The sequence below is a fragment of the Cervus canadensis genome, chromosome 16, assembly GCF_019320065.1.
Source record: "Cervus canadensis isolate Bull #8, Minnesota chromosome 16, ASM1932006v1, whole genome shotgun sequence".
Classification (NCBI taxonomy): Eukaryota; Metazoa; Chordata; class Mammalia; order Artiodactyla; family Cervidae; genus Cervus; species Cervus canadensis.
This window is the reverse complement of record NC_057401.1, coordinates 36,239,271-36,252,514: the sequence shown is the minus strand read 5'-3', so window position 1 is coordinate 36,252,514 and position 13,244 is coordinate 36,239,271. Positions and strand designations below refer to the sequence as shown.

The 13,244-nt window shown below is 39.4% G+C and overlaps 1 protein-coding gene across 2 annotated transcripts in view; it reads left to right on the top strand.

Moving 5' to 3' along the window:
• Positions 1 to 13,244, top strand: part of SKP2 (S-phase kinase associated protein 2) — a 37,364-nt gene that overhangs the window by 18,410 nt on the left and 5,710 nt on the right. For both annotated transcript variants that reach the window (XM_043488879.1, XM_043488880.1), the window contains 4 exons: positions 1,509 to 1,607; positions 3,097 to 3,227; positions 9,608 to 9,659; positions 9,832 to 9,939. In XM_043488879.1, coding sequence (XP_043344814.1) covers positions 1,509 to 1,607; positions 3,097 to 3,227; positions 9,608 to 9,659; positions 9,832 to 9,939 — 390 coding nt within the window. The remainder of the gene's footprint in view (positions 1 to 1,508; positions 1,608 to 3,096; positions 3,228 to 9,607; positions 9,660 to 9,831; positions 9,940 to 13,244) is intronic.

Here is a 13,244-nt window from a genome sequence, read left to right as displayed (position 1 = left end):
TTCAAAGGCACTCGTTTTGTGTTTGTTGATTTTGTTTCTCGAGTAGATGTGGGGTGTCCTGTCCACATGCAGGTGGACTCAGAAAATACCCAATACAGTGTTCCAGCCTCTGCAGAACCTTCCAGGAGGCTTGGTTCCTCCTTCAGGAGGTTTGGTTGCTCACCTAGACAACCAGAGTTTGTGTACTAACTCTCAAAATGTTGCTGGGTCTCATGCTAGGTTCTAGACACGCAAGGAGGAATTGAGGCGTGGCTGCTCCCTCATTCAAGGGAGAGACAGATAATTACAGTGCACTGTGTTTGCTGGATGCGTTGGTGAATATGTGGCAACACAGAGGCCTAATTACATTTCGAGAAGGCAGCCGTCTCGTCTCAGAGGAAGTGACTCTGAAGCTGAGTATTGAAAGTATGTGGGTAGGAGTTCTCCAGGTGATGTGGCGAAGGAAGCAGTCCGGGTGAAGCTGCCTTTGTGACTCTGAATTCTGAAGTGGTCAGGAATTGATGGAGTGCGGGAGGGAGGTGACAGGTGGGGGTCGGCAGGGACCACATCTCGTGGGTGCCTGCCACGCTGGAAGAACTCTGGATTTTGTTGTGGGCTGTAAAGAGGGAAGCATGGTGAAGAGAAGCATAGTTCTGAGAATGGAACAAGCAGTGTTTAGAAAATTAACTCACTGGGCATCTCAGAAGATCGATTACACATGAAAGAAACTATTCAGTAGATTAGTTAAGATGATGTTGTATCCATTCAGGTAAGACATGATGAAACTTGATGGGGAAAAGAAAAGAATAATGATAATATCTGCTTAATATTTGTTGAGCACATACCATGTGCCAGATACTAGGTTCTTTAAAGGTATTCTGAGTAAATCCTCATAGCAACCCCATGAAATATGTTCTTATTATTCCCCTTTTTACAGATGTGGGAACTAAGGAACAGAGAGGCTGAATAACTTGTCCACGGTCACACAGTAGCTAGGTAGCAAAACCAAGATTTGAACCTGGCCATATAGTATGATTCCAGAACTCTTGCTCTTGATCACTGTTTGGCTAACATGAGGCATTTGGGAATGGAGAGAAGAGGGCAATTGGAGAGACATTTAATTGAAGGAGCCTGGTGACTTTATAAGTAGAAGTTTACTTACAATCTAATTACAATTGTGGGTAAAATAGAAATATGTTTAGGTCATTGGTGGGTTCTGTTTTTCAATTTTAAAAGTACTGGTAAGTGTTGTGTAGTTAATCTCTGTGCTGGGCACTGTGCTGAGGCCTTTATTACATTATATCACTTAATTTTAACACTACCAAGAAGATACTGATCTTGCCATTTCACAGATGAATAAACTAAGGCAAAGCATCCTGCTTGGTGTCATCTAGATGGTAAGATGTGAATTTAAACTCACTTCTGACTCAAAGGCCTGTGTGCTTGTAACTGCCTCCCTTAGCTTCATTCTTGTTGATTGAATAAGAGGGTCTGGTTAGTATTGTTACAACTTTGTCCTCTTTTTCCAGTAATCTTGCTCAGAACACAAATTTACTGCGACTCAATCTTTCTGGGTGTTCTGGATTCTCTGAATCTGCCCTGAAGACTTTGCTGAGCAGCTGTTCCAGGTAGGAGAGATTTGAGATTTGATTATAGAACTGTGATTTCAAACATACAGTTATCTTTCACATCAGGATAGAATCAGGTAACATTTTTAAGCTATTCCTAACTCTTTGAGCTCTTGATTTGGAGAACTCAATACCCTTTATCCTTCAAACTTTCTGTCCAAACTCAGGAGCCAAATCGGTGAAGTTTGCAAAGATTACTTGTGTTGTGATCCCTTTTTTCCTCTGAAACTTATTAAAATAAGGAAAATGTGGTAATGTGTTTATCAACAGTATGTACAAAGAGTATCTGTTTATACCTAACTATACTGTCAGGCTTTTTTCCCCTGTAAAGTCTGTAGACCTAACAACAGTTTTGACTGTTTATTTGTCAAAAGTTTGTTATTGCAGAATACACCATGAATCTGGGTGATTCAATTAAAAACATCTTTTATACTAGGTATTAATGTCTATTGTCAGTATATAAAGGTTACAGAGTTACAGAAATTAATACGTGAGGGGGGACATGATTCACAGAATACCCAATACTGTGTGTCCTTTTTAATATTCCCTTGGTCTCTGGGCTAATAGCATGGTATTTATTTCTCTGTAATGATCTTATACAAAAGATTGCTTTTGTATAAGAACATTGCTGCTGCTGCTGCTGCTAAGTAAGTCACTTCAGACATGTCCGACTCTGTGCAACCTCATAGATGGCAGCCCGCCAGGCTCCCCCATCCCTGGGATTCTCCAGGCAAGAACACTGAAGTGGGTTGCCATTTCCTTCTCCAATCCATGAAAGTGAAAAGTGAAAGTGAAGTCTCTCAGTCGTGTCCGACCCTTAGTGACCCCATGGACTGCAGCCCACCAGGCTCCTCCGTCCATGGGATTTTCCAGGCAAGAGTACCGGAGTGGGTTGCCATTGCCTTCTCTGATAAGAACGCTACCAATGAGATAAAATGGTAGCCCTACATTTTCTCAGCAATGCCAGGAATGGGATGTATAGTTTAGTGGTTGGACTTTCTCTTTGAAGCCCTCATTTGCTTAGTTAGCAGAGGCCCCGTAAGATAAAGTGAATTTTTGCGATGTCGGCATCTCTTTATTAGGAATTCCTGGTACAACCTATCAGTTTTTTAAAACATCTCAAGCTCATATTGTTTTCCTACAACCCAAGTGGTTGAGAAAGAAAGCATAGGAGCTAGAATTTCTCCTAGTCCTGGAATGAGGTATGAGCAGGCGAGGAGAGCACTTCCCTTCTCTTCCAGAAGAGGGCAGCATTCACTAAGCCCTTGGCTCATATACCCTGGCAACTTTTTGGAACAAACTAGACCGAGATGGAGAGCAGTTTCAGGTGAGCAAATGTAGCTGCTTAGAGAAGCTGAGGTCCTATGCAGAAAATGTAAGGAATCAATGGCCCTGTATTTCCTTGGTTCACAGCTTTAGGCAGGGTTTCATAGGAAATTCACTCTGGGTAATGGTTTCATGCTCTCCTTGTCACCCCTCTTGTGTGCAGACTGGATGAACTGAACCTCTCTTGGTGCTATGATTTCACTGAGAAGCATGTACAAGTGGCTGTTGCACATGTGTCTGAGACCATCACCCAGCTGAATCTCAGCGGGTACCGAAAGAACCTGCAGAGATCAGGTAAGACCCTCAGTGCCGTTGGGCCCTTAACAATAGCAGCCCCACCAATAACAGCAGGTTTGATTTCCTGAGCATCTCCTAGGCATGATCCTCCATACACTGTCTCATTTAATGCAGTGTGTGTGTTCCTATTCCTGTTTTTCAGATGACATAACAGCTAGCTGATCAAAAGGGTCAGGTAAATGCAGACAGCTAGTGGGTTAGTGGCAGGGTTTGAATCCAGAATCCATGAGTGAAAACCTTTATACTTTAAAAGGATTTAGGTTTAAGTAGAAGAGCTTCTTTTATTTAACCAAATTATTTAGGTAAAACCCAACATAAAAATCGAGGGATGTAGTGTTTGATTAGTATAAGCAGTGATTCTCAACTGGGGACAGTTTTGCCTGCAAGAGGACATTTGGCGAGGTCTGAGACATTTTTGATAGTCACAGCTGTGGCATTACTGGCATCTACCCACTGGCATCTAGTGGGTAGAAGCCAGGAATGCTGGTGAACAACGCACAGGACAGTAGAATAACACACAAAAAAGAATCTGGTCCTAAATGTCAGTAGTGCTGAGGTTGAAAAACCCTGTAATAAACCCTCTAAGTTCATATTTATAACTTTTTTCAATTCAGTCTAAAAGGACAGTGGGGTTTTTTAGGTGAACACAGGCATTTAAAATCAGGGGTGATGTGTGACAATTAAAGTCTTTATAAACCTGAGCATTCGGTTATGTGTACTTTGTTTTATTTTCTAATATTGATGGAATCTTGATTTGCAAAGATAAGGACAAATGGCAAGGGTTTTCTTTATTATTATTAAACTATATTTGATGTACAGTAATATATGTTACAGGTGTACAAGAGTGATTTACAATTTTTAAAAGTTATACTCCACTTAAAGTTATTATAAAATATTGGTTGTATGCCTCATGTTGTACAATCCTTGTAGCTTATTTTATACTTAGTAGTTTGTATCTCTTAATCACCTTCCCCTCTATTGCCTTAATCTCTCTCCTGTTTCTTCTCCCCACTGATAACCACTAGTTTGTTCTCTGTATCTATGAATCTGCTTCTTTTTTGTTATATCCTTTAGTTTGCCTGCAATGCAGGAAACCTGGGTTTGAATCCTGGGTCGGAAAGATCCCCTAGAGAAGGAAATGGCAACCATTCCAGTATTCTTGCCTGTAGAATCCCATGGACAGAGGAGCCTGGCAGGCTACAGTCCATGGGGTCGCAAGAGTCGGACACAACTTGGCGACTAAACCACAGCCACGCATTAGTTTGTTGTAGTTTTTAGAGTCCCTAAATAAGTGATATCATATAGTAGTTGTTTTTCTCTCTTTTTTTAATATTTATTTTTGTTTATTTATTTGGCTGGGCCAGGTCTTAGTTGCAGCATGCAGGATCTTTAGTTGCAGTGTGCTAACTCTTACTTGTGGCATGTGGAATCTAGTTCCCTGACCAGGGATCAAACCCAAGCCACCTGCATTGGGAGCATGGAGTCATAGCCACTGGACCACCAGGGAAGTCCCCTGACTTATTTCACTTAGCATTTTAATAGCTTGCCCTCGTGGCCTCAGGCTGGCCTACACAAAGCCTCGTTAAGCCAGTGCACGCCTCAGCCCTAACCTCGTGTCTTGATGGTGGTGTGAGCCCCTCTAAGTGTTTTTCTTATAACGTTTAACATACTCTAAATACTCATGAGCCAAATATTTGCAGAGTGTATCTTCTTAAAATCTAAGCAGTATTTGAAAAGCTCTCCTCCAGGACGTGACCTGTCCTCTGTGAGTCACATATCTGAGGCTGTAGAAGATAGGAGCGGATTCTCCTAGATGGTCAGAGGTTGGAATCCTCTGCAGGTACTTGAGCCCAGATAACAAAATGAAGGCTTTCTCTAGAGATCTGTAAAAGCAGCAGTAGTGTCTTTCTTAACCACTGCCCTCCACACACAGTATTTCTATTCTGCATCTTTTCCCTTTAAACACAATTTTAAATCTGTTTGAGGGAGGTTCAAGAGGAAGGGGACATATGTATACCTATGGCTGATTCATGTTGATGTATGGTAGAAACCAACACAATATTGTAAATTAGTTATCCTCTAATTAAAAATAAAAATTTAAAAGTATCTAGTTATAGTATTACATAGTCATTCTCAAATATACCTATAACATGTAAAAACACAGAAATCAATAATCCTACTAACATTTTGCTAGTCTTTTTTCCTGTTAAAAAGTGGCTTTTTTTAAAAAAACATGGGACATAGTGTATGGAATACTTTATGGTATGGTTTTATTTCAAGTAACCCTATTTCAGTAGCTACACCACACGTCATTTTCAGTGGCTATGTGATATTCCATCAGATATATTTGGAATAATTTATTGATTCATTCACAACTTACTCCGTTGATCTCCTTGTAACGAATGTTTAGAATCTTTACAGTTTCTCCCTTTTATAAACAACTGTCTTATGGACAGAAGCAAACTGTTGAGTGCATTTCTAAGTGGAGTTGCCAGGCCAAGGATTAGGCTTCATTATCAAGCTTTGGATAGTTCTTGCCAAGTTGCCTTCCAAGGACTTTAACTTCCCACCAGGGAGCATCCTCTTCACATTGAATCCCACCCGTGGTTCTTCCCCCTTCATTCCCTAGAGAAGACAGTGCCTTGTGTACACTTCTGCCCATACCTGAACTTCTCACTTCTTTATTCAGAGTTTTTCTGTAATGAACTGAGGTTCTGTGTGTAAGGTCGAGAAACTCAGCTGTAGGCAAACTACTGTAAATTGTTTCCACGTTTGGCTTAAAACTCTTTTCTGGGTTCCTCTGAAAAAGAACAAATCACCTTTCTACTAAGTTTTGGCAAGAATGATAGGTGGTAAAATCCCACTTGCTAGACACATTCAGGGCGAGGATAGGACGCAGAGTAGGAGTTGAAGTGTTAGTTTCCTTAAGTGTACAATGGGAAGTCAAGCCTTTTTAAATGGATATCTTTTTAACAAGGGCACACGCTATTTCACTGTGTAGAAGACAATACAAATTTTGTGTCTTACCTCCAAGACCAGGGGCAGACCATCTGGATTTAAGCTCTGTCATTCACTGGGTAGCCTTGAGCAATTTGCTTAACCTTGCTGTTCCTCCATTTCTCAATAAAATGGAGTTAATAGTAGTACCTTACCTCTTAGCATTAGAGTAAGCAATAAATGGCGTACTACATGTACAAGACATTTAGTCATTCTCGGCACATAGTGAGAGCGCAGTAATTGTTGGCTCTCAGTGTTTATATTCCTCACCCATCACTACCTCTCTGTGGAACAGTGGATGAGCACGGGATGAGGTTTGGAGGACCTAGCTTTGGGTCTTAGATTTACTTGGACTTCTCTAGCGAAAAATGTCTCTCTTCTAAAATGACAAGTTATATTAGGTAGTTTCTAGATCCCTTCTAACTCAAGTGAAATGAAGGAGACGGTAAAGAGGAATCTTGGCAGTCTGGTTCCTAACTCTTGCCTAAGTCTTGGCAATCTGGTTCCTAACTCTACCCACCAAAGAAAGACGGGACTTAAACAAGGGCTGGAGACAGAGACTAACCAGTTTCATCCCCCAAGGTTTAATTCTTTCCCAGGTGGTGGCAAAGGAAGATTGTATCTGATTGTGGATTTTGTGGTTGGCTAGCAAAATGATGGGTCACTCAAAATTACATTGTGCAGTTCTTCGTTTTTTTAGTGACTCATGAGACAAATGTCTGTTGAGCCCCTATAATGCACAAAATCCAGTTCTAAACTTGGGACATGTGGCCTTGAACAAAACAGAGAAAGTCACCCTTGTGAAGCTTCCATTCTGGTGGGGAATCCAGACAATCAACAAGGAAGTAAATATGATGAAAGGAAGTGAAAACACAAGGAGGAAAAGTTTAAAGCAGGGTACTCAGGTAGAGTGTAGCAGGAAGGGGGCTGTTTTCAGATGGAATGGCCAAAGAGAAGAGCTCCCTGAGGAAGTAAGATTTAACCATAGACCTGAAGGAGTGATATGTAGATACGTAAGGAAAGAACATTCTAGAACTAAGGACCAATAAGTGCCTTTAGAGGAAAGCCACATATGCTACTTTATAATCAGAAAATGAATCAATAAATGTTATTTACTTTTTAAAATAGACAAACTTCATTAATGTTTGGGATTTTTGTTTCCTCTCAGTATGGAAGCCAGTGTGGGAGAGGGAGCGAGGAGCCCAGTGTGAGGAGATGAGATAGCCGGGGGCTTTCTTGGCCAAGGCAGAAGCTCTGTTTCCCTTGTTTTCCTGGGTAAGATGGGAAGCCATTGAAGTATCTCAAACAGGAATGAAATGATCCGACTCACCTTTGAAAAGTCCCCATGCGGAGCTATGCTGGGGAAAGGCCGCTGGAGACTTAGTGGTCACACTTGAAGTAAGAAGTGATTGATTTCAGACGCATTTTGAAAGCTAACCCGACAGGACTGGGTAACAGATGGGGTGTGGGATGTGAGGAAACAGTTTGAGTACAACTCCGAGGGTTTTGGCCCCAGCAATCGATGAAGTTCACACTTACTAAGACGGGAAAGACTTTGGGGGAAGGCGCAGATTGAGGGGAGAAATCAGGCATTTGGTTTAGGCATAAATGTGAGATGCTCATCACATAGCCCAGTGAGTGTGTTGAGGAGGCAGGATTTAGACAAGGGGATGTGGCTGGAGATGCAGCTGTGAGAAGAAAAAAGAAACCCTCAAACATTAATAAGATTTGCCTATTTTTTAAAGTAAATAACACTCACTAATATGTTTTCTGATTGCGAAGTATCGACTTTGTTCCAAATTCTGAAAAGGTATTTGTGATCCCACTGCCCTTGGTAACTGCACTTAACATTTGGGTGTATTTTCTTCCAGCCTTCCAACCCCCAACCCCCTTTCTTTCTATGTGTAAGTTTGTGTGTAAATATATGTTTGTGTGTTTAAATTGAGATTATCATGCATTATATGTATTTTGTTTTCAGTATACAGTGTATCCTGAGTTATTTTTTCACTTTGTAAAATGTTATTAAGTAGCTTTTTAATGGCTATTATCAGCATTGTGTTCCATAGAATGGATGAAGGTCGACCTGTTGGGGAGAGGGGCCTTTATAACTGTCACTACAGTGAATATCATAGTGCATGTAAGCATGCGTGCTAAGTTGCTTCATTCATGTCTGACTCTTTGCGACCCTATGGACTGTAGGGTCCTTGGGATTCTCCAGGCAAGAATACTGGGGTGGGTTGCTTTGCCCTCCTCCAGGGGATCTTCCCGACCCGGGGATCGACTTGTGTTTCTTGTCTCCTGCATTGGCAGGCAGGTTCTTTACCACTCGTATCACCTGCGATCTCTAATTACTTTTCTAAAAGTGGAATTACTGAGCCAAAGAGCAAAGTGTGTTAAGCCCTGAAAGCTTTTTTTTTTTAAAAGAAAGATCAGTTCACCCTCAAAAAATGAGGTCTTCTGAAAGGCTGCATAAAATTAAATACCCACTTTTAGTGTAGGGGCACCTGCTTTATGATATTTCATCAGTTCTGGGTATTGTAATAGGATTTGTTTTTCATGTGATAGCACCAAAAAAAATATTTTATTTTGCATTTCTTGCTCCATTTTTATTATGTCTATATTTTATGCAGTATCATTCTATTTTGTTATACTCTTAATATACTATTTTTTTATACTGTTAATATAATAAGAACATTAACTCTACTGGAAACATTTATTCCCAGTTTTCTGATACCACTTTATTTCTGTTTGTGTTCTGTTTTGTTTTAACATGTTAGAGTTTTTAAAGATTTTTGTTGTAAATTATCATTGTCTCCTTTTTGTTTTCTTTTATGTTTAGAAACTCCTCATTGATATGAAGATCCAATGAATAATTATTCATTTTTGCATTTGTAAGTTTTTAATAACATGTGGAATTAATTTGGATATATTATTTGAGTCGAAGTAAATTTTCTCTAGTTGTAGTAGCCATATTATTTTTTAATAATCCATGATTTTCCTCCACTGGTTTGGAGTGCTACTTTTTGATATTTGTTTATATAGTGCGCTGTTTGATTTTGTTTTTTGCTATTGTGAACAGGACTTTCCCCCCCTCTTTCCATCCAGTGATTGCTGGCACATAGATAAGCTATGGAGTTTCTTATCCAGTCATTTTACACAGTTAGTTCTCTTACTATTTCTAGTCGTTTTTCAGATGATTTCTTGTGTTTCCTGGGTAGAAAGTCTTACATGGCAAGATGATGATTTTTTTTTTTTCTAATAGTGAATGACTCTAATTGCACTACTCTGAATTTCCAGCACAATATGAAATGTATGGACAGCAAGTATCCTTGTGTGATTCCTCATTTGATGGTGACCATCTTTTTTTTTTTGTCTGCTAGATGTCTCTACCTTAGTTGGAAGATGTCGCAATCTTGTCCACCTAGACTTAAGGTATGTTTTTATTTATTTTAAAACAAAAAAAATTTTAATGAAAATTCATGATTTTTTATTGAATGAGGAAAGAGTCTTAATATGTTGAATTGAAGGAACTGAATGATAAGCTGTTCCTATCTTCTTCATCTGGGATTAATGGATAGCTTTTTAATTTTTTCTTCTGTTACAGCGATAGTGTCATGCTGAAAAATGACTGCTTTCCAGAATTTTACCAACTCAACTACCTCCAACACCTTTCACTCAGTCGGTGCTATGACATAATACCTGAAACTTTACTGTGAGTACTCTTTTCTTTTTTTTTTTCAAATTCAGCAGCCTCTGGTCTTAGTTGCGGCATTGATCTTACTTTCAGCATGCAGGATCTTTCATTGTGGTGCGCGGATTGAGGGTGGGCTTCAGAAGTTGCCTCGAAGGCTTGGTTGGCCCCGAGGCATGTGCGACCTTAGTTCTCCGACCAGGGATCGAACCTGTGTCTCCTGCATTGCAAGGCGGATTCTTAACCACTGGCCCACCAGGGAAGTCCCAATACTCTTGTTTCTTAAAATGAACAGAGGGCAGGGGCCAGAAGAGATGTCACTTGGTGTTAAAATCCATTAACAGCAGATGTTTAAAGCTTAAACATCAAATTAATGTATCACAAACTAGTTAGGAAGGACTAGCAAAATAGAACAACCAAGGCAAAATGTTTGGCTTAAAACATCTGGTAAAATTGAGTTGATTGAGGTAGTTCACTAAACATTTATTTGGCTGTGAACTGGTCTAAATATTAGAATACTGTACTAGTACTTGCGGAGAACTTACAAAAGCAGAAGACAGCCTTTAGTCCCAGGAAGCTCAAAGTATAATGGGAGGAGGCAAACCATGTGTATATGTGTTTCTGAAATTTTTCAATCAACTAGTTAAGTCCAAAAACCTTTATCTGAGCTTAGAGGAAAAGTTCTACAGTCTTCTAGTGGTGTCTGTCCCAGATGGCCAAGGAATGGGGAAAAATAAAAATATTTAAGTAGTAAATATTGTAAGAGTGGTGTTCTCTTTGAGAAGAAGGGAGATTAAGATCCAAAAGAGGGAAGTAACTTACCCAAAGCTGAAAATAGTGAGTTACTGACTGAACTGGATGTACTTCCTAGGTCTCCTGGACACGTGCAGAATAGTCTATTTAATCTGATAGCTCATTTAGGGGTTGATTTTGTACTGCTCAGCAACTTCCACAAAATCAAAGCAATGCTAACAAAAGAGGAACCAGATCCATCTTGCTTTCAAGAAGTGCTATACCCAAGTCATCCTGGGAATATCATCTCTTTAGCTTTAAGAAGTTTTCCTATATCTCAAAGGGTTGCAGAGTTCTTCCTTGTATAAAATATAAGTATATAGCAATTTTATTAAAAACCACAGGAAGTCAGTATCTTAGATTTGGCCTGGTGCCCTTCTTCCTCATCCCCTAAATGAGGCTGCTGACCTTGTTTAAGCTATTATCCACATGAAGGTAATCAAGCTGATTGCTACCAAAGAAAGGTGGTGAATTTGAGCACAGAATTTATGTAGTCCTCAAATGACTAGTTTGGGTCTTGTAAGTTAGTTTCAAGCATTAATGAATACAGAAAACGAACTTAAGGGTGCCTGGGGTAAGGGATAGTTAGGGACTTTGGGAAGGTCATTTGCGCACTGCTATGTTTAAAATGAATAACCAGTAAGGACCTTTTGTGTAGCACGTGGAACTCTGCTCATTGTTACTGCCAGGCTGGATGGCAGGAGGGTTTGGGGGAGAATGGATACATGTATATGTGTGGCTGAGTCCCTTTGCTGTTTGCCTGAAACAATTATACCACAATATTGTTAATCAGCTATGCCCCAATACAAAATAAAAAGGTTAAGGTTTGGAACAAAAAAGAAAAAAAGAATTAATGATTATAGCTGCACTATTTACAGTAGCCAGGACATGGAAGTGACTTAAATGTCCATCAGCAGATGAATGGATAAAGAAGATGTGGTACATATATACAATGGAATATTACTCAGCCATGAAAAAGAATGAAATCGTGCCATTTGCAGCAATATGGACAGACATAGCGATTATCATACTAAGTAAAGTAAATCAGACAGAGAAAGACAAATATCATATCACATGTATGTAGGATCTAAAAAAATAATACAACTGAACTTATCTACAGAATAGGAGCAGACTCACAGACATTGAAAATAAGCTTATGGCTATCAAAGGGGAAAGGGTGGAGGGAGAGGGATAAATTAGGAGTTTAAGATTAACAGATATACACTACTATATATAAAATAAATCAACAACAAGGACTTACTGTATACCACAGGGAACTATATTCAGTTTCTTATAACCTGTAATGGAAAAGAATCTGAAAATTAAATATGTGTGTGTGTATGTACATACACATGTATATATTGCTGAATCAGTTTGCTGTACACCAAAAACTAACACAACATTAAAAATCAACTATATTGCAATTTAAAGAAAAAGAATTAAAAAGAATGAATAAATCAGACACTTCAGCTATATAGAGTTAACTCATAGAATTAGGGAATCCAGTAATTACATCTTTAATAAAGCACTGTAATTAATCCTTAGGGCTCTGGGTCTGAGCTGGTGTCTCATTTGGAAAAGCACTGCCCAGCAGGGATGCCAGTATTTAGTTCCAGGGCTCTCAGATATTGGGGCTTAAATTCATATACATGCAACTTTTGTTAAAATCTCCTGCCACTTGAATTTTCTAGCATCCAGAACTGCTAGGAGCCTGGAGTGTCTACCCGAAAAGGTTTCTCTGTTGACAGTTATTTCCCACCCTTGCCATTTGAGCTTTAGCTGCATTGTCTGTGCAGCGCCCTTGGGAGTACACTGATCATTCTTTTCTGCTTGCTTTTCTCAAGAGAATCTATTTATGTGGCTTACTTTTGTTCTTTCTCTCCAAAGAATAAGAAGTTAGGCAGGAAATACCTATTCACTTGAGTAGAGGCTAAGGGGAGGCTGTGAGCCTTCATATTTTTATATTTATATCCAGTGGGATGATAATCCTTGCACAGTCATCTGCAGGCAATGTGACTTGATGGGCCAGAGCATGGGTCTGAAGTCACAGACCTAGGTGCAAATCCTTACTGCACTGGAACCGATTTGTCTAAATATTATCTTGAAATAAGGGAAACAGAGGAATCAGTTTAGTAACAAGTCAGACCATCAGAATAAAGTGAGAGCAGACAGAAGAAACATGCTGTCCTTGAACCTTAAGGTAAAAGAGTATGTTTCTTAAGACATAAAATGAATGGTATACAGGTTACCTTGTGAATTCATTAAGATGAGTTTGCTGGTACCCTATCCTTAAACATTTCTCCAGGTAAAATGTATATGAAATGCACAGTAAGAATTCTAGGATCTTCAAAAATAGTTTCCAGAAAGCTATTTATGCTAAAAAATTTTCATTTCTTATCTCAGAAGTGGGAACATAAAATTTGAGTGTCTTTCTTTTGTAATGATAATGCTTTGAAATACTTGGGATACTAGATTTTTTATCCTCAGGACACACCCTCCCTGTATTTATACCCTTCCTTATTAATTGGTCTGAT